This window comes from Vipera berus (assembly GCF_964194415.1).
Source record: "Vipera berus genome assembly, chromosome: 3".
NCBI classification, from domain to species: Eukaryota; Metazoa; Chordata; class Lepidosauria; order Squamata; family Viperidae; genus Vipera; species Vipera berus.
In genome coordinates, this window is record NC_138204.1 from 120,010,877 (window position 1) to 120,033,446 (window position 22,570).

The 22,570-nt window shown below is 38.4% G+C and overlaps 1 protein-coding gene across 1 annotated transcript; it reads right to left on the minus strand.

Annotated features, from left to right (window-relative positions):
* Window positions 1-10,026: 10,026 nt before the first annotated feature.
* On the minus strand, window positions 10,027-12,405 carry LOC308666652 (protocadherin beta-16-like; the record flags this gene model as incomplete). The annotated part of the gene is made up of 1 exon (XM_081325546.1): window positions 10,027-12,405. The coding sequence occupies one exon, from the start codon at window positions 12,403-12,405 to the stop codon at window positions 10,027-10,029; it is 2,379 nt and encodes a 792-aa protein (XP_081181672.1).
* Window positions 12,406-22,570: the final 10,165 nt, after the last annotated feature.

The following is a 22,570-nucleotide window of genomic DNA, read 5'->3' on the forward strand; positions in this document are numbered from 1 at the left end:
GTCTGCCCTGATAGTGAGGAAGCAGAACAGAACTAGATTTCTTTGTTAATATTGCCACCATGTGGTGAACTGGCAAATCTTTTACTGTATTTGTATTTAGACACATTGAATCCATTTTTATCCATCCACTATTTCATTATATAGAAAAAGAAAAGAGTGGCAATATGCACAACATTTTTGTACATTATTGATACAGGTTGTAATCCAGTCCTTTTACAGTATAGTGTTGAATGACTGTGGGCATATTCAGTGACTCTAGGTTGCTTCTGTTGTGTGCCCATGCATATCAAGTCTAAACCTGTGTAAGAAAGTCATTTCTGCATTGGGACAGTTTGCCAACACAGTTTGAATTAAAGGCAATGATATCCCCCTAGTGGATAATTCATGTTCTGCTACATGTTCCCACTTATTTTGTGGGCGGAATAGAATAGAATAGAATAGAATAGAATAGAGTAGAGTAGAGTAGAGTAGAGTAGAGTAGTGTAGAGTAGAGTAGAGTAGAGTAGAGTAGAGTAGAGCAGAGCAGAGCAGAGCAGAGTAGAAGATGGAAGAGACCTTGGAGGTTTTCTAGTCCAGCCCCCTGCTTAAGCAGAAGAACCTACTACCATCTCAGACAAGTGACTGTCTAGCCTCTTCTTAAAAATCGCCAGTGATGAAGCGCCCACAATTTCTGGAGGCAAGCTGTACCACTGGTTACTTGTCCTCACTGTCAAGAGGTTTCTCCTTAATTCCAGGTTGCTTCACTCTTTGATCAGTTTCCAACCATTGTTTCTTGTCCTGCCCTCTGGTGCTTTGGTGAACAAAAATTGGCTGCAGTATTCCAGGTGTGGTCTTACTAGGGCCGTGGTGGCGAACCTATGGCACAGGTGCCACAAGTGGCATGCAGAACCCTCTCTGTGGGCATGCACGCCATTGCCCTAGTCCTAGGCCTTCAGCTGGGTTTTATAAAACCTTTTTGCTTTAGGCCTCCGCCGCCATGTACAAAAAAAAGGTTCAATCAATCAATCAATTTCAACTTCTCACGGGAAAAAAAAGATCTCACAAAGTTGGAATTGATTGAACTTTTTAGTCCCACCCAGTCTGCCATTACCACCGCAGCCACGCCCACCCAATGGGCCATGCTCACCCGGCACCTGATGATACATAAGTCGGTTTTGGGTTGTAGTTTGGGCACTCGTTCTCTAAAAGGTTTGCCATCACTGTACTAGGGTTTACAAAGCAGTACTAATACTTCACATTATCTTGATTCTATGCCTCTGTTTATACAAGGATTGTATTAGCTTTTTTGGCTACTGCTGCACACTGCTGGCTCAAAGTCAAGTGATCGTCCACTAGGACTCCAAGGCCCCTCTCACAGTTACTGTTTTTAAGTCAGGTCTCACCTAATCTGTATTTGTACCTTTGATTTTTCCTGCCTAAATATAAAACTGCTTTTCTCCACATTGAAACTCATTTTTTGTTGGATAGGGCCCACTGTTCCTTTTTGGATCCTGAGTTTGTCTTCTGGGGTGTTGGATACTCCTGCCAGTTTAGTGTCATCTGCAAATTTGATACGTTCCCCTTCAATTCCCTCATCTAAGTCATTGATGAAGTTATTGAAAAGTACTGGGACTAAGACAGAGCCTTGTGGTACCCCACTGCTTACTTCTCTCCATGTGGATGTAGTATTTATTTATTTTTATTTAGTTACATTTCTATACCGCCCTATTCCCTGAGGACTCAGGGCGGTTTACAGGGAATTAAAAATCCAACATACAAAAGTTAAAAACCAATTAAAAATATTAAATTGACCCTGTACACTTAAAAACCCCAATTAAAAATTTCTCCTCAGCCTGGGCCCGAGAGCTCAAAGAGCCAGGTCTTCAGGCCCCGGCGGAATGATCGGAGGTCGGGGGCAGTTCTCAGCTCCACCGGCAGCTGGTTCCAGAGGGTTCCATTGAGGACTACTTGTTGAGTACTGTTTGTCAGTCAGCTACAAATCCATCTGGTGGTAGTGTTGTCTATTCCACCTTTTTTAAGCTTACCAAGGAGTAGTTTTGGTCTACTTTATCAAATGCCTTACTGAAATCTAAATATACTACGTCCAGAAGCAGGACTCTATGTGATATTTTATCATTGAGCATATGGAATTATACTACATGCTGTGGATTACAAATGTCAGTTGGCCTGGGATTTTAAGAAACATCTAGAGACAGAGAACAACATGGTTTTTTATTACTCTTGGCTTGGTGGGTCCTATTGATTGGTTTAAGACCTACTAGCCATTATGGATTACAAACATTGCTTGATTCACAACTCTTGGACTTTGGACTCTGATTACAAGGGCTGTAGTAGATTTTAGAGACCTGATACTGACAGATAAAACTGGACTACAAAACTCTTGTTTTCTCTGTCACATTAGGTAAGAACTATAAGAACTACACAACATGATGTCAAATTTAAATTGTATAAGGGTATATTGAATATGAAATTTTTCTTTCTTTGCAGATAAAGACACTTTCCAGGGGCCACAACAGATGGATGATAGGGTAATCGGGGGTGGGGGAAAAAATAAAAAACAAAATGAGTATCCAAAATCTGGCTAAAATTGCTGGGGAGCCCAGCCCAATATATTAGAGATTGATTGAAACCATGCTTCAAAAAGAAAAAGTGAACAATTTTCAAAATGAAATGCAAACAATACTGCAATCAATTCAGGAAGCAATTGTCTCATATAAAGAAGACACAAAAACAAACCACGAAGAGACAAGAAATAATTTGGATAAGATAAATGTTGTTGTTGTTGTTAGTTGCGAAGTCGTGTCCGACCCATCGCGACCCTATGGACAATGTTCCTCCAGGCCTTCCTGTCCTCTACCATCTTCTGGAGTCCATTTAAGCTCACGCCTACTGCTTCACTGACTCCATCCAGCCACCTCATTCTCTGTCGTCCCCTTCTTCTATTGCCCTCAATCTTTCCCAGCATTAGGCTCTTCTCCAGTGAGTCCTTCCTTCTCATTAGGTGGCCAAAGTATTTGAGTTTTAGCTTCAGGATCTGGCCTTCTAAAGAGCAGTCAGGGTTGATCTCCTCTAGGACTGACCGGTTTGATCGCCTTGCAGTCCAAGGGACTCGCAGGAGTCTTCTCCAGCACCATAGTTCAAAGGCTTCAATTCTTTGGCGCTCAGCCTTTCTTATGGTCCAGCTTTCACTGCCATACATTGCAACTGGGAAGACCATAGCCTTGACTATACGCACTTTTGTTGACAGGGTGATGTCTCTGCTTTTTAGTGTGCTGTCTAGATTTGCCATGGCTTTCCTCCCGAGGAGCAAGCGTCTTTTAATTTCTTGGCTACAGTCCCCATCTGCAGTGATCTTGGAGCCCAGGAAAACAAAATCTGTCACTACCTCCATTTCTTCCCCATCTATTTGCCAGGAATTGAGAGGGCCAGATGCCATGATCTTGGTTTTCTTAATGTTTAGTTTCAACCCACTCGCAACAAGAGGCTCTTTAGTTCCTCTTCACTTTCTGCCATTAGAGTGGTATCATCTGCATATCTTAGGTTGTTGATGTTTGTTCCGGCAATCTTAATTCCAACTTTTGATTCATCTAGCCCTGCCTTTCTCATGATGTGCTCTGCATATAAGTTAAATAGGCAAGGTGACAGTATACAGCCTTGCCGGACTCCTTTCCCAATTTTGAACCAATCAGTGGTTCCGTGTCCAGTTCTCACTGTTGCTTCTTGGCCTGCATATAGGTTTCTCAAGAGACAAATAAGATGGTCTGGTATGCCCATCTCTTTAAGGACTTGCCACAGTTTGTTATGATCCACACAATCAAAGCCTTTAGCATAGTCAATGAAGCAGAAGTAGATGTTTTTCTGGAACTCTGTAGCTTTCTCCATGATCCAGCGTATGTTAGCAATTTGATCTCTAGTTCCTCTGCCTCTTCGAAATCCTGCCTGTACTTCTGATAGTTCTCAATCCACATACTGCTGGAGTCTAGCTTGTAGAATTTTAAGCATAACTTTACTAGCATGAGAAATGAGTGCAATGGTGCGATAGTTTGAACATTCTTTGGCACTGCCTTTCTTTGGAATTGGAATGTAAACTGATCTTTTCCAATCCTGTGGCCACTGTTGAGTTTTCCAAATTTGCTGGCAAATTGAGTGTAGCACTTTTACTGCATCGTCTTTTAAGATTTTGAATAGCTCAGCTGGAATACTGTCACCTCCACTAGCTTTGTTGTTGCTCAGCTTTTCTAAGGCCCACTTCACTTCACATTCTAGGATGTCTGGCTCGAGGTCAGTGACCACCTCATTGTGATTATCAGGGACGTTAAGCTCATTCTTGTATAGTTCTTCTGTGTAATTTTGCCACCTCTTCTTAATCTCTTCTGCCTCTGTTAGGTCCCTGCCATTTTGGTCCTTTATCATGCCCATTTTTGCATGAAACCTTCCCTTCATCTCTCCAATTTTCTTGAAAAGATCTCTGGTCCTCCCTATTCTATTGTTTTCTTCTATTTCTTTGCATTGTTCATTTAAGAAGGCATTCTTATCTCTTCTAGCTATACTTTGGAATTCTGCATTTAATTGGGCATATCTTTCTTTTTCTCCCTTGCCTTTTGCTTCCCTCCTTTCCTCAGCTATTTGCAAAGCTTCCTCAGACAGCCATTTTGCTTTCTTGCATTTCTTTTTCTTTGGGATGGTTTTGGTTGCTACCTGTTGTACAATGTCGCGAACCTCTGTCCATAGTTCTTCAGGCACTCTGTCTATCAGATCTAATTCCTTAAATCTATTTGTCACCTCTACTGTATATTGAACAGGGATATGATTTAATTCATACCTGACTGGCCTAGCGCTTTCCCCTACTTTCTTTAATTTAAGCCAAAACTTTGCAACAAGAAGCTCCTGGTCTGAGCCACAGTCAGCTCCTGGTCTTGTTTTTACTGACTGTATAGAGCTTCTCCATCTTTGGCTGCAGAGCATATAGTCAATCTGATTTCTGTGTTGACCGTCTGGTCATGTCCATGTGTAAAGCCGTCTCTTGGGTTGTTGGAAAAGAGTGTTTGCTATGACCATCGTATTCTCTTGACAAAATTCTATCAGCCTGTGCCCTGCTTCATTTTGTACTCCAAGGCCAAACTTGCCTGTTATTCCAGTTATCTTTTGGCTTCCTACTTTAGCATTCCAATCTCCCATGATGATAAGGACATCATTTTTGGGTGTTAGTTCTATAAGGTGCTGTAGGGCTTCATAGAACCGGTCAATTTCATCCTCTTCAGCACTGGTGGTTGGGGCATAGACTTGGACTACTGTGATATTAAATGGTTTGCCTTGGATTCGAACTGAGATCATTCTGTCATTTTGAGGGTTGTATCCCAGTATTGCTTTTCCTACTTTTTTATTGACTATGAAGGCTACTCCATTTCTTCTGAGGGATTCTTGCCCGCAGTAGTATACCTGATGGTCATCTGAATTAAATTCACCCATTCCTGTCCATTTTAGTTCGCTGATACCTAAGATGTCGATGTTTAGTCTTGTCATCTCTTGTCTGACCACGTCCAGCTTTCCTTGATTCATGGATCTTACATTCCAGGTTCCTATGGAGAAAGAATCTTTACAGCATCGGACTTTCCTTTCACCACCAGACACATCCACAGCTGAGCGTCCTTTCGGCTTTGGCCCAGTCGCTTCATTCTTTCTGGCGCTACTAGTACTAGCCCTCTGCTCTTCCCCAGTAGCATATTGGACGCCTTCTGACCTGAGGGGCTCATCTTCCAGCGTCATATCGTTTTGCGTTTTGGAACTGTCCATAGGGTTTTCATGGCAAAGATACTGGAGTGGTTTGCCATTTCCTTCTCCAGTGGATCACGTTTTGTCAGAACTCTCTGCTATGACCTTTCCGTCTTGGGTGGCCCTGCATGGCATAGCTCATAGCTTCATTGAATTAAAGCTGCCAGATCAAATTTGTCTCAGAGCCAAGGAGAAGCTGGCTGGAGCCTGAGAGGGAAGCAGGAGCAGGATAAATGAGCAGATCTTAAATATAAACTCACAGCTAGAAAACCTCCAACAAATAATTACAAAGAATGAGCAAAGAATCCAGAAAATGGAAGAGAAAACAGAAGAAACTGAAAAAAGATGCAGTAAATAAAAGAAGAAAATCAAAGATTAGCACAGGCAAATAAAAGCTTGGACAATACAATTGCCGTACTGGAGATGGAAAAAGCCTCACATTTCTTAAGACTACAGAACATTACCTGAAGATAAGGAGGAAGGCCTAACAGAACTGATTGCTAACTTGTTTGCTGAGGCACTAGAAGTGGGGAAAAAATGAGATGGAATGAGAATTAGATCAAATTTGAAGAATTAAGTCAAGCTACACAAGGAGACACAGTGTCCCTAGGGAGGTACATATTAGATTCATGAAAAAAAAACCAGATATGAAATACTGAAAAGAGTGAGAGATGAACCATGTACAGGAAAAAAAGAAATGTTGGTCTTGAAACAGATCCCTAGGAGGATAAGAGATTCTTGAAAACACTACCAATTCTTAACTATAAAATTAAATGAAAAAGGAGTAAATTTCAGATGGTTGGTTCCAGAGGGTATATTAATTAATTGGGACCCAAAAAGATATAGATTGGACTCCATTTTTAAAACAACAGAGTTCTATGAGAACTTGAAGGAAAACACAAGAACCACAAGGAGAGAGGGAATATGAAAAACAGAAAAAAGTTAATAACAGAAGGGATACCCATAGAAAAGAGATGAAGAAAACACAGATCAAGAAGGAGAGGAAGGAATAAAACAACAGAGACAGAAAAGGTCCATTAGGAGAATAAAATTAAATATAAATAAAGAAGATGGAGAAAGAAAGTGGAATTTTCTCAATGAATATAAATGGATTGAACTCCCCATCAAAAAGATTTTTTTTTACACGACTATGAAAACTAAAAATAGATTTAATCTGTCTCCAACAAACGCAAATAAAAACAACATCATAAATTGCTGGAATGCCCAAAAATTAGGAAAATGTATTTTATATCAGCACACACACAAAAAAAAGAGGAGTAGCTTTATATATAAAAGTAACATTGGAATCCAAACAGGTCTATTTTTTTTATTGAAAAGTTTTACAGTACATTTTAAACATAAATTGACCCGACCTCCCCATAAAGCCCACCCGTCCCCCCTCCCCCCAACTTCCCAGAGCTGAATACAGGGTATTGCATCTAACAAGCTTAAGCTAGAATATGCTAACTAACTATGAATACATTTTAAATCCTATCACATTTTAACTCCCATTAAACATAACTAAATAATACATGTTATTAAATTCTAATACTCATTCATAAGTTAAATGAAACTTTTTAGTCCCATATTTATTCTGAATGTAATCAATCCATCTTCTCCATCGGAGGAAGCGATAATTAAGAAAATATTGGACTGTGAGGAAATGGATAGACTCACATTGAGAATCAAAGAAAAAGAAGACACAGAATACTTTCAAACATGGAACTTATTTTATCAATGGTTGGAAAAACAAGATTGAGAGTAAGAACTTAAACCTTTATGACTAAGCAAAAATTAACCCAGACAACACATTGTTCATTAAGCACAAACGAATTGTAATGACAGAAAACTAACAAAATACTTTTTTAAAAAAAACATTCCCCTCCCCCCCACATTATTTTTTTCTTTCTGGATCAGTAAAACAAAAGTGAATCTAGCCAATCATAGATTGATTGGTGAAGATGATAATATCATTAATCACATGATTCATATTTTTGAATATGCTTCAATGTCCCTTATGATGTGATATCAATATCAATATTAATATTAATATTAATATTTAAACCCCAGGGCTATGTACTCTCTTCTTTCATTGCTCTCTTCTTTCCCAGGGATAAGTAGCTATGCTGACTCAGGAATTCTGGGAGTTGAAGTCCACGTGTCATAAAAGAGCCAAGGTTGCCTACCCCTGCATCTATACCAATGACTGCACCTCAAGGGAACCCTCTGTTAAAGTTTCCACATGATACAATGGTCATTGGTCTCGTTTGAGATGGTGATGAATCTGCATATAGAAAGGAGGATGGGACAACTGGCCCTGAGATGCAGCTGTAACAATCTGGAGCTGAATATGTTTAAAATTGTAGAGATGAGAGTGGATTTTAGGAGGAGCTCTTCTATTTTACCACCTCTGACCCTATTCAACGGCACAGTATCAGCACTAGAGTCCTTCAAATTTTGGGGTTCTGTAATCTCCCAGACTTGAAATGGACACTTAACATTAAAAAGGCACAATAAAGAATGTTCTTTCTGCATCAGCTCAGGATGTTCAGACTGTCCCAGGAGCTGCTGATACAATTTTACAGACAAATTACTTCAATAACTGTTGGGTTTGGTACAGCAACCAAACAGGACAGGTACAGACTCCAAAGGATAGTTTAGACTGCAGAAAAAATAACTGCAACCAGCCTGCCTTCCATAGAAGACCTGTACATTGCATGGGCCAGAAGGGCTGAGAAGGGAGAAGGGCGGGATATAAATGGAATTAAAAAAAACAACAACTCCTCCCCTCAGATGGCACTATAGGGCACTGCAGGTCAAAACAACCAAATACAAGGACAGTTTTTTTCCTCACACCATCACTCTGCTGAGCACCTAATTTTCACAGTGTTTTCTAATGTCTCTGTGTAATTTACCCATGTAGTATTGCTGTAGTATTATTAATCTTTCTTACTATCTTTCTCACTCCCCTCTTATTGGTATTATTATTATGATTATCATTATTCCATTCTTTGCATATACGCTGAGAGCTTCTGCATCGGCGACAAATTCCTTGTGTGTCTAATCACATTTGGCCAAATGAACTATTAAATTCAATTCAGCATAACTTTAAAAGGTTTACAGATTATAATAACACTTCCATAAATTTAAAAAAGATCAACAGGATCTTTAAACCCCAGGTGGCAGGTTACTTTGACAATATATAATAAACTGTTGCAAAGTATGTATTTTTTTAAAATTCAGTTCTTTCATAAACAATTCTACAGGACAGGTATAAAAAATAACCATAATGTAAAAGAACCTACTTTTCTGATGTAATAACAAACTCCAACCCATGACTTCCATTACTGCTTCTTTTGTAATAATTTGTTCTATCCTGTAATCTCTAAAATTCTGTGACTCAGATTATATACTGCTCAAAAAAATAAAGGGAACACAAGATAAGACATCCTACTATTAAATACAGTACATTGTGTTGTTTAAGTGTTCCCTTTATTTTTTTGAGCAGTATATATATGTTGGCCACGAACTTGCAGATATACATCCTAGATCTGATATAAGAAGCTGCAGCATTGGAGATTCCCAGTTCATCCAGGCCGTGGTTGTCCCAAAGATGCTTTGTCACAAGGCAACTGGACTTTCTGTGTTTTTTTTTTCTCTTGAAGATGTTTTGGTTGTCATCCAGAACTGAAGATGCTTCTTGAATGAGAAGTAAAATGTCTTCAAGAGAAAAACACAGAAAGTCCAATTGCCTTTGGGACAAGCTGCAATATTATCCCTGGCTGTCAGGCAGGCTTGGTGTCATCCTTTGGAGTTTATGTAACTTTTACTTGCATTTCTGTAAAGTGATAGCTTGCTTTATACATACAGTCAGTGCATTAGGACATGGTCTTCTTTTCAAAAAATACCTTGAATCACTAATTATTTAATTTCAGAGTAGTGCATGAGGAATAAATAAATTATTCACATAAAACTTGCAATATGTGTGTGTGTGTGTGTGTGTGTGTGTGTGTGTGAGAGAGAGAGAGAGAGAGAGAGAGAGAGAGAGACAGAGACAGAGACAGAGACAGAGAGAGAGACAGAGACAGAGACAGAGACTTTTAAAAATGCAAACATTATAGAAGGAATGGTGATCTCTGCTCTAAATTAAATCTTAAGTCCAACTCACCTGGTTCTTCAATAGATAACCACAAAGTTGCTCAGGAAAAATCAAAAGAGCAAAAAGACAAAAAAGCAGGAATAAATAGAAAGTCGCTAGAGTAATTGCATATTTTTCCTCACCTCTTTCATTGTGCCATTAACTTCAACCTGCTTAGATAAATCTTCGGGGCCAGAAGAAGTCCAATGATTCCCTGGAACATTTACATCTCCCACAGAAAAGACAGGAAAGAGGGGCCTGAGAAATCGGAACTCGCTACTTAAGGATCCACCAGTCAAGCAAACATCGTAACGGTAAGTCCTGGGAAGCGACCCATTTGGTGAATCTGCACAGTTCTCTGGGGCATCAGCAGTGGCAGGTGGGAAGTGAGGAACAGTTGCAGTAAAGTGGCTTTGGGGATCCTTCTTGAGGATTTTGACCACAATAAACACAACAATGCAGACCAGGAACACAAAGGAGACAGCAGCCAAGCAGATCACCAAATACTTGGTCAAGGTTTTGTCTTCTTCCGGTTCTTGCACACTGACATCCACCCTCCTCAGGAAGGGATCCGAAAAGCCATCCACAAGAAGGACATTAAGCATCACCGTGCTGGTCTGTGGAGGAAGACCGTTGTCTCTGACCAGTATCACCAGCCTCTGCTTGTTTGTGTCTCGCTCATTCAGGGCTCTCCTGGTTTTCACTTCCCCATTCTGGATTCCTATGCTGAAAAGGGCTGGGTCCGTGGCCTTCAGCAATTCATAGGAAAGCCAAGAGTTTTGGCCAGAATCTGTATCCACGGCAACCACCTTGGTGACCAGATAGCCGGCCTCGGCTGACTTGGGAACCAGCTCATTGCATGGGGATGTGTTGTTCTGCAGGGGATACAGAAAGAAGGGAGCGTTGTCGTTTTCATCTATGATGTGGATGCGGACAATCACTTCTGAGCTCAGGGAAGGAGAACCACCGTCAGATGCCCTCACAGTCACTCTGACGCCTCTTATCTGCTCATAGTCCAGGGATCGGAGGGCATACAGGTTTCCAGTTTCAGAGTTGATTGAAATGAAAGTGGGCAAAAGGCCATCACCCTTCCCAGGCAGAACTGAATAAGTCACTTTTGCATTCAGCTTTGTGTCCAGATCCACAGCGTGGACTGAGCCGATGAGCAAGCCTGGAATATTATTCTCCCGGATCTGCATGTCATATGAAGGCTTTTCAAAAAGAGGGGGGTTATCATTGACATCGGAGATCTGAACATTAATGAGTCTTGTTGAAGTGAGCCTAGGAGAGCCACTGTCAATGGCTGTGATGGTGATGTTGTACTCAGTGACGGTCTCTCTATCTAGGGGACTTTGGAGCACAAGCTGATAAAAGTTGTTTGTGGTGCCTCTGAGCACAAAGGGAAGGTTCATCTCTATGGAGCAGACTGTTTTGCTGTTGTCTCCAGAGTCTTGGTCTCTAACACTGAAGAGGGCCACCATTGTGTCTGGGGGAGAATCCTCTTTTAAGAAGCTTGTCAGAGATATGATGGACACTTCTGGGGGGTTGTCATTCACATCTTCAATCTCAATCAGTACGTTGCAGTGCCCCGAAAGACCCCCTCCATCTGTTGCTCTGATGTTCATGCTGTAACTCTTTTCTTTTTCATAATCAATCTGACCACAAACAGTGATTTTTCCAGTTCTTTCATTTAAAAGGAACAAATTGTTTATTCTTTCCGGCACTTGATGGAATGAGTAGAGAATCTGTGCATTTGAACCCAAATCCAAATCTGTAGCTTCCACCTCAACCACAAGAGTGCCCTTAGGGAGATTTTCTTTTATTCTTGCCTTATATTCAGACTTACTAAACAGAGGAAAGTTATCATTACTATCCAGAACATTAATATTAATTTGAACTGTGCCTGTTTTCTTTGGAACTCCTCCATCAATAGCCATTAGTGTTAATCCAAGGTGTGGCATCTTCTCCCTATCTAATGTTTTCTTCAAAACAAGATATACATTGTCTTTTCTATCTTCATTCTTGTGTACTTCAAGCTGAAAATGCTCATTGGGATTAAGAGTATAGTTTTGGATGCTATTGTCTCCCAAGTCTTCATCTTGGGCAGGTTCCAAGGGGAATGTTGTACTTATAGGACTATTTTCAGGAATGTCCAGCACCACTTCATTTTTCCAAAATCTGGGGGCATTGTCATTCACATCTTCTATCTTGATTTCAATATTAACGATATCTAAGGGGTTTTCCAAAACAAGCTGAGATAGGAGTACACAAGGATAATTCTGGCCACACAAAGCTTCTCTGTCTATTTTATCCTTAACCAACAGATTCCCAGTCTGAATATCAAGGTGGAAGTATTCCTGAGTGCCCTCAGCAATTAAATGTGCTCTGCGGGTTGAGAGCTCCCCTGCTTTCAGTTTCAATTCCTTGAGCACATTAGCCACCAGAAACCCCTTTTTCTTTTCTTCAGGGACAGAAAAGCGAATTGAAGCACACATTACTCTAAGGAATGAGAAAGAGAGAAGGACATACAGACCTTGTCTTTTCCAAAAGCAATTCTCCATGATTCCAGCCTGTCTTCCTTGCAGGCTCAAATTCTGCCCAACAGTCAGCCTGTCTTCCTTTCCTTTCTTTATGATTTAGTTGTGCAAATCATTTTCAATTGTTCAGTCTTTTGCCATTTTATAATCTGCAAACGTTTCACCGCCAAAGAGTCAGATTCCTTTTGTTCAGTTTTGTATAACTATCTGCCCTGCTACTGAGGAAGCAGAAGAGAACTAAATTTCTTTGTTAATATTGCCACCATGTGGTGAACTAGGCAAAAATTCTATTTGTATTGTTTAAATATAGAAATTACATGAAATCCATTTTATCCATCCACTAGCTAGCTATCCAAGCAAAAGAGGATTATTTTCTTAATTATTTTAATATATTGAAAAAGAAACAGTGTGGTAATCTGCACAAGAATTTTCACATATTATTAACACAGGCTGCAATCAGTCCTTTCACAATATAGTTCTGTGAGCATATCCAGTGACTCTTTAGGTGGTTTCTGTTGTGTGCCCATGCATATCAAGTCTACATCTGTGTAAGAAAATCATTTCTGGATTAGGACAGATTGGCAACAGCTTGCTTTCTTTTCCCCCCAATATTTTATTAATTTTTATAGTCACAAATCCTTAATATTTTATCAGCAACATATTGTCAGGGTTTCAATATTTAGCTTACTAATACATGTTGAACTCCTTTCTTTCTACCTCATTTTTCTAGCCATTGATAAAATGTACCCCATGTTCTAAAAGTATTCTGAATCTTCTTTCTCTTTCATTTTCAGAGTCAGTCCGTCCATTTCTGCACAGTCTAAAATTTTCTTAATTATCTCTTCCTTCACTGGTAGTTCTTCATCTTTCCAATGTTGAGCAAATACAATTCTCACTGCAGTTAACACATGTAAACATTAAGTATACAAATTCCTTCTCATAATTTCCTATAATTATACCTAACAAAAATAATTCTGGCTTAAAATCTATGTGTTTTTAGTCATTTTCTCTAACCATATATGTATTCTTGATCAAAATCTTTGGCTTTAGGGCAGGTCCGCCAAAGATGATAATATGTGCCTGGTTTTTGTCTACATTTCCATCAATTACTAGACATATTTTTAAACATTTTTGCTAACCTTAAAGGTGTTAAGTGCCATCTGTAATACATTTTATATAGGTTTTCTTTGTAAGCCACCACCTTTGTTATTTCAGAATTTCTTTCCCCAAGGCTTTGCCAGTTTTCTAACTCTATGTTATGCCCAAAGTTTTTTGCCCATATTATCATTGTTTCTTTAGCTTGTTCCTTTTCCATCTTTAAACTTATCATATACTGTTTCTTAACCAATTTTTCATCTAATGTCAATAATATCTGATCAAAGTCTGTCTGTTCTTTGTAAAATCCAGATGTTTTAACATCTTTTTCATATCTCGTTTGAATTTGCAGATGTGCCCATCATGATAGATCAATGCCCTGTTCTTCCAGGGTTTTTTTGGTTTTTAGTTTCCCTTCAGTATTCCAAATGTCTTTATAAGTCAGAATTTTCTCATAGTTAATTAGGTTTGGGTGAAGAAACGCTTCCATTGTTGAAAGCCATCCAGGTATTTTCATGTAAATTTTGGCTTTTACTTTCTCCCATTCTAGAAGCAGTGTGTTTCTTATGTAGTGGTTTTGAAAGTAGCTATGTATTTTATTCTTCCCATACCATAAGAAGACATGCCATCCAAGTTGTAGGTCATGCCCCTCTAGGTATAGCAATCTTTTATGTCTAAGAGTTATCCATTCTTTTAACCAAGTTAATACAGATGCTTGATAATATAAGGCCGAACTGGCAGCCCAAATCCTCCATTTTCTTTCGCTTCCAGCTTTTTTTTCTTGCCAAATAAATTTCAAAATCAATGTATTTAGTTCATTAAAAAAAATAAATCCCAAGTTTTATAGGTATGGTTTGAAATAAAAAGAGTAGTTTTGGTAAAATATTCATCTTCACTGTTGCTATTCTCCCTGGCATTGATTTTTCCATTTTTCCAAGTCTAATTTTATTTGTTTTAGTAATTTTATGTAGTTATCTTCTTTTATTGTTGCACATCTTGCTGTTAAATATATCCCCAAATATTTGACTATTAACTATTTGAAGGTCTTTTCTCTGTTTATTTTCAGGCCTGCCACTTCTCCAAATTCTTCTATCTTTTTCATAAGCTTGAGGTTTGTCTCAAGCAGTTCTTCTACTACAAAGATCAAGTCATCTGCGAATGCTTGTAGTTTACATTTTTCATCTTTTATCTCCAAACCTTTAATTTCTGAGACTTGCCTAATATTTCTATTCAGTACTTCCAGTGTTAGTATAAATAATGATGAGGATATTGATATCCTTTTGTTGTGCCTTTTTTGATATTAATGTTTTCTGTAAAGTCTCCATTTACAATTACTTTAGCTTTTTGTCTATGACAAATTGTTTTAATTATATTTATAAAGTTTTCTCCAAAATCCACTTCATTTAATTATTGAATCATAAATTGTCAATTTACGTTATCAAAAGCCTTCTGTGCATCTAGGAATATTAGCACCATCTCTTTCCCTGGATGCATGTCATAATATTCCAAAATATCTAAGATCATTCTTACGTTATTTTTTATTTGTTTCTTAGGTAAAAATCCATTTTGGTCTGAATGTATAAATTCAGTCAAGAATTTCTTTAATCTTTCTGCTATTATTGAAGCAAAAATTTTATAGTCCACATTTAATTGAGATATTGGTCTATAATTCCTTATCTGCATCAAATCTGAATCTTCTATAGGTATTAAAGTAACATAAAGTAACATTTTTAGCCTCTAAGAGTACATCATTACACAGTTCTTTCATTAGTGGGCTTAATGTATCTTGTAGACATTTATAAAACTCTGCAGGGACCCCATCTGGACCTGGAGTCTCATCATTTATTTTTTTTGCCTTCTTATCACCTCTGTTACCTCCATTATTGATATTTTTTCATTTAGCATGTTTTGTATGTTCTCTGGAATTTTTGGTAACTCAGCTTATATATATATATATATATATATATATATATATATATATATATATATATATATATATATATATATATATATATATATATATAGATCTAGAGTCTCGGGTTTCTTCCCGCGTTCCTTTCATCTTCAGAAAGTTGTGGCGACGTTTCGACGAAATCCCATCCGTCATCATTAGGCCGGAGTGTTCCTCCTGCTGCTTCCAGGAGCAATGCGTGGTCTGGCTGTTCCTTTCCTTCCAACTGCCGGTGGGGCAGTTGGAAGGAAAGGAACAGCCAGACCACGCATTGCTCCTGGAAGCAGCAGGAGGAACACTCCGGCCTGATGATGACGGATGGGATTTCGTCGAAACGTCGCCACAACTTTCTGAAGATGAAAGGAACGCGGGAAGAAACCCGAGACTCTAGATCTACACATACAGACACCCGCGAGAATCTACGAAAACATATATATATATATATATATATATATATATATATATATATATATATATATATATATATATATATATATATATATATATATATATATATATATATATATATATATATATATATATATATATATATATATATATATATATATATATATATATATATATATATATATATATGTGTTTTCGTAGATTCTCGCGGGTGTCTGTATGTGTAGATCTAGAGTTTCGGGTTTCTTCCCGCGTTCCTTTCATCTTCAGAAAGTTGTGGCGACGTTTCGACGAAATCCCATCCGTCATCATCAGGCCGGAGTGTTCCTCCTGCTGCTTCCAGGAGCAATGCGTGGTCTGGCTGTTCCTTTCCTTCCAACTGCCGGTGGGGCTGTGTTCTGACTGGGTGGAGGCGTGGCTGCTTTCTGATTGGGTGGGGGTGTCCTCCGACTGGGTGGAGGCGTGGTTGTCTTCTGATTGAGTGGAGGCGTGGCTGTCTTCTGATTGGGTGGATGCGTGGTTGTCTTCTGATTGGTTGGAGGCGTGGCTGTCTTCTGATTGGGTGGGGTGTGTTCTGAATGGGTGGGGTTTTTTGTTGTGTTGTAATATCCTGAGTGTTGTGATTTGGTGTCCTGAGGAGTGGGTTGTGTAGTGGCCTCCAGAACCTTGGCCCGGCTCCGAGTTCGAGGACCTGCTATGTATCTCTGGTATGGGTCAGTCAGGTTCGTGTGTGCGTTCTTCTGCTTGGGTGATGGCACTTTTGCTTGACTTGTTCTGTCTTCTGTGTGGGAGAGTTTTTGTTCTGGGTGTGGATGAGTCTTGCTGGGGCTGGTGGCATTTGGGGTTGTTTGTTGGTTTTTTAAATCCTTGTTTGCTGAAATTCGTTTCTCTATCAATGCTGGTTTCCAAATGGCATGTAGGCGGGAGGTGTCGTCTCGCTTGTTCATACTGTCTGGGTGTTTTTCTATTTCAATGGCTTCTCTGATTATTCTGCTATTGAGATGTTCTATTTTGGCGATTGTTTTTGTACCTTCAAAATTGATGTTGTGTCCTGTAGTGTTTATGTGTTGTACTAGTGAAGATGTGTGATCTTTCTTCTGTACTGAGTTCTTATGTTCTTCTACACGTACCTCTATTCTTCTGTTAGTCTGTCCGATGTATGTTGCTGGACAGGAGGCGCATGGGATTTGGTATATGCCCTGGTTTTCCAGTTCTATTTTGTCTTTGGGATTTCTCAGGATGGTTGATATCTTTCTGTCAGTGTTAAATGCGGTTTTGATGTTATGTTTGCGTAGTACTTTACTGATTTTGTCGGTTGTTCCTTTTATGTAGGGCAAGATGGCTCGTCCGTTGTTCTGTTCTTCTTCTTGGATGTTTTTCTGTTTCGGAGTCCCCTGCTGAATCATATTGGTGATTTTGTTTTTTTGGAACTTGTTTGCTGTCAATATGTCTGTCAGGGTGTGTAGTTCTGTTTGTATATGTGTTTCATCTGCAAGGCGTCTGGTTCTTGTTATTAGTGTTTTGGCTACTGAATTTATTTGTGCTGGGTGATGATGTGATTGCGCATTGAGGTAACGGTTGGTGTGTGTTTTCTTTCGGTAGACTGTGTGTCCTAGGGTGCCGTTTTGTTTTTTGTATATAAGTACATCCAGGAAAGGTAACTGGTTGTTTGTTTCAATCTCCATGGTGAATTTTATTTTGGGATGTAGGCTGTTCAGGTGTGTTAGGAAGTTTTCTAGCTCCTTTCTTCCGTGGGGCCAGATCACGAAGGTGTCATCCACATATCTGAGCCACAGTTTTGGTTTGTTTGTAGTCCTTTCCAGAGCGTTAGTTTCAAATTCTTCCATGAAAAGGTTGGCGATAACTGGTGATAGAGGGGATCCCATTGGTGCGCCTTCTATTTGTTTGTATCTCTGGCCTCTGTGTATGAAGTATGTGTTTGATAACCAGTGTTCTGCTAGTTCTATAATATGGTTTGGTGGTTGGTATTTGCTTCTTATTGTTGATAGAGCTTCTTGGACTGGCACCTGGGTGAATAGTGATACCACATCGAAGCTGACTAGCAAGTCTTTTTGGTCTATCTGTAGATTTTTCACTAATTCTATAAAGTGGTATGAGTTTTGGACATATGAAGCTACCATTTCTGCTTGAGGTTGTAATTGTTTTGCTAGGTATTTAGCTAAGTTTTGTAGTGGTGAGCCTATAGAACTTACTATGGGTCTTAGTGGGATTCCATCTTTGTGTATTTTGGGGAGGCCATATAGTTTTGGGCATCTGGATGACTTCTCCCTAGGAATGATTGTTTGTTGGATTTCTTGGCTTATAGAAGTTGATTTTATCTTTTTCTTGGTGGTCTTTTCTAGATAGGTTGTGGGATCTGTATATATAGGTTTGTATGTAGTTTCTTTGAGTAAGTTGGACAGTTTCTCTTCATAGTCTGATGTGTCCATTACCACTGTAGCATTGCCTTTATCTGCTGGTAGTATGATTATGCTGTTGTCTTTTCTTAGGTTTTGCAATGCTACTTGTTCTTCTTTTGTTAGGTTGCTTTTGGGTGGTTTGCTTGTGCATAGGATGTGGGTGACTTCATGTCTGACTTGGTCTGCTTCATCTGCATTGAGTTTAGTTAAGCTGGTTTCAACTCCACATATGATGGTTTCTGTGGGAATTTTCTTTGGTGCAACAGCGAAGTTGAAACCTTTTGCTAGGACATTTGTTTCTGCTGTTGTTAGTCTTCTGTGGGAGATGTTATGCACTACTTGTTGTAGATGTTGTTGTGATGTGGTTGTTTGGTTGTTGTAGTTCTCTAATTGTTTGAGTTTCTTTGAATGTCTGTTGTTTTTATAGATGGTCTCTGTTTCTACTCTCCAAACCGCCAGTTGTTTCACTTTGTCCCATAGTATCGGGTGAATAATGTTGCTGAGTTTGAGATGTAATGTTAGTAGGTCCTTGTTTGTTTGGTCTAATTGAAATCTTTTATTGTGGAGTTCATTTCTTAGTAATGCCATTTCTGTTCTTCTTAGAATGCGTTTGGTTGAAGTGGTATTGATGTGGAATTTCAATTTGAAACAATTTGGTCTTATATTTTGGTCTCGACATTGGCATAGGAGAATTTGAAACTAACGCTCTGGAAAGGACTACAAACAAACCAAAACTGTGGCTCAGATATGTGGATGACACCTTCGTGATCTGGCCCCACGGAAGAAAGGAGCTAGAAAACTTCCTAACACACCTGAACAGCCTACATCCCAAAATAAAATTCACCATGGAGATTGAAACAAACAACCAGTTACCTTTCCTGGATGTACTTATATACAAAAAACAAAACGGCACCCTAGGACACACAGTCTACCGAAAGAAAACACACACCAACCGTTACCTCAATGCGCAATCACATCATCACCCAGCACAAATAAATTCAGTAGCCAAAACACTAATAACAAGAACCAGACACCTTGCAGATGAAACACATATACAAACAGAACTACACACCCTGACAGACATATTGACAGCAAACAAGTTCCAAAAAAACAAAATCACCAATATGATTCAGCAGGGGACTCCGAAATAGAAAAACATCCAAGAAGAAGAACAGAACAACGGACGAGCCATCTTGCCCTACATAAAAGGAACAACCGACAAAATCAGTAAAGTACTACGCAAACATAACATCAAAACCGCATTTAACACTGACAGAAAGATATCAACCATCCTGAGAAATCCCAAAGACAAAATAGAACTGGAAAACCAGGGCATATACCAAATCCCATGCGCCTCCTGTCCAGCAACATACATCGGACAGACTAACAGAAGAATAGAGGTACGTGTAGAAGAACATAAGAACTCAGTACAGAAGAAAGATCACACATCTTCACTAGTACAACACATAAACACTACAGGACACAACATCAATTTTGAAGGTACAAAAACAATCGCCAAAATAGAACATCTCAATAGCAGAATAATCAGAGAAGCCATTGAAATAGAAAAACACCCAGACAGTATGAACAAGGGAGACGACACCTCCCGCCTACATGCCATTTGGAAACCAGCATTGATAGAGAAACGAATTTCAGCAAACAAGGATTTAAAAAACCAACAAACAACCCCAAATGCCACCAGCCCCAGCAAGACTCATCCACACCCAGAACAAAAACTCTCCCACACAGAAGACAGAACAAGTCAAGCAAAAGTGCCATCACCCAAGCAGAAGAATGCACACACGAACCTGACTGACCCATACCAGAGATACATAGCAGGTCCTCGAACTCGGAGCCGGGCCAAGGCTCTGGAGGCCACTACACAACCCACTCCTCAGGACACCAAATCACAACACTCAGGATATTACAACACAACAAAAAACCCCACCCATTCAGAACACACCCCACCCAATCAGAAGACAGCCACGCCTCCAACCAATCAGAAGACAACCACGCATCCACCCAATCAGAAGACAGCCACGCCTCCACTCAATCAGAAGACAACCACGCCTCCACCCAGTCGGAGGACACCCCCACCCAATCAGAAAGCAGCCACGCCTCCACCCAGTCAGAACACAGCCCCACCGGCAGTTGGAAGGAAAGGAACAGCCAGACCACGCATTGCTCCTGGAAGCAGCAGGAGGAACACTCCGGCCTGATGATGACGGATGGGATTTCGTCGAAACGTCGCCACAACTTTCTGAAGATGAAAGGAACGCGGGAAGAAACCCGAAACTTTAGATCTACATATATATATATATATATATATATATATATATATATATATATATATATATATATATATATATATATATATATATATATATATATATATATATATATATATATATATATATATATATATATATATATATATATATATATATATATATATATATATATATATATATATATATACATACATATATATATATATATACATATATATATATATATACATACATATATATATATATATATATATATACATACATACATATATATATATATATATATATATACATATATATATATACATATATATACATATATACATATATACATACATACATACATACATACATACATACATACATACATATATATATATATATATATATATATATATATATATATATTCTTGAGAAGTTTTTTGTGTCATAAAGTGTCTTATAAAAGTCCTTGATTATTTTTTTAATTATGTCATTTTGGAACTGTAAATCACCTTTTGAGTCTTGCAGCTTATTTATCCATTTTTTCTTTCTTTCTTTTTTTCTTTTCAATTTGTATGATAGCCACCTCCCTGGTTTGTTAGCATTTTCAAAGAAATTTTGTTTTGTCCTTTTAATTTGTTGGGTCATTTTTTCAGCCTCAGCTAAGTTTAATTTGTTTTTTTTAATAATTTCCATTTGCTTTTTAAGTGTTTTCTTTTGTGGATCTCTTTGTAGTTCTAATTCTAATTTCATAAATTCCTCCTTTAACTTCATTTGTTGTTGCTTTTTTTCTTTGTTCTTTTTCACCATGTAAGTTATAGCTCACCCTCTAAAGTATGCTTTAGCCATATCCCACACATTTTGAAGCAATGTCTCTTCCTTTTTGTTTATTTTAAAGAAAAATTCCATTTCTTTTGTTGCTATTTGTATAAATTCTTTCTCTTTCACTAAAGATTAGTTCAGAGACCATCTTAATTTTTTCTTAACTCCTCTCCAGGTCATCTTTATCGGGTTGTGGTCTGCCCATATATTGGTTTCTATTTCAATCGTATAATCATGCTTAATTCAGGAGATATCCATATCATATCAATTCTGGACCATGATTTATGCCTGTTTTAGTAAAATGTATATTGTGCTATTTTTGGATTCTTTTCTCTCCGTATATCCTGTATACAGATTTCTTCTGCCATTTTAAAGAAAGTTTTAGGTAATATGCAGCTTCCCATCTACGATTGCATTAAAGTCTCCCATTGAGCAAATACTTTGATATTCCAATTCCACTATTTTTTATGTAATTTATGTAAAATTCTTCTTGTTATTAGGTGCATATATAGCTACCATCAGTATGTGTTTATTATTATTTCCACCATTACTATTCTTCCCTCTTCATCTGTATAGATTAAATTCACTCCTTTTTCAATTAATTTTCTGGTCAGGAATTGATATTCTCTTCATGAATCTCTTATTCTATTGGGGATATGCTTCAACACTAAAATTTCCTCTTCTTTATAAAGCAGAGGATCAACTCTTGCTCTTCTCAATATCTCATCTCTTATAGATCTTTTGACAAATCTGACATGTACTTTTCTGGGGACTTTGTTTCTCCTTGCATAGCTTGAATTGACTCAAAATATCTCATCTATCTCTCCTTCCATATCCTGTTTCCCAATTTCAAGTGCTTCAGCCAATAGCTCCGTCATCAAATCCGCGAGGTCCTCTTCTTTATCCTCCATTATGTTTTGAAATCTTAAGAAGTAAGATGCCTTTTCCATTTCCAAAACTGCCATTGAATCTTCCAATTCTCTATTTGTCTGCATAAGCCTCTGGTTTTCATCTTTTATTGCTTCTATATTTTGATCAGTATCTACTGACTTGTTTTCTTTTTTCTAAATTCTTTTTTCATTCTTTGTAACCGTATGTCTAAAGCTTTCTAACGGAGAGTTTATTTTATGAATTTCTGGATTCATTTTATTAAA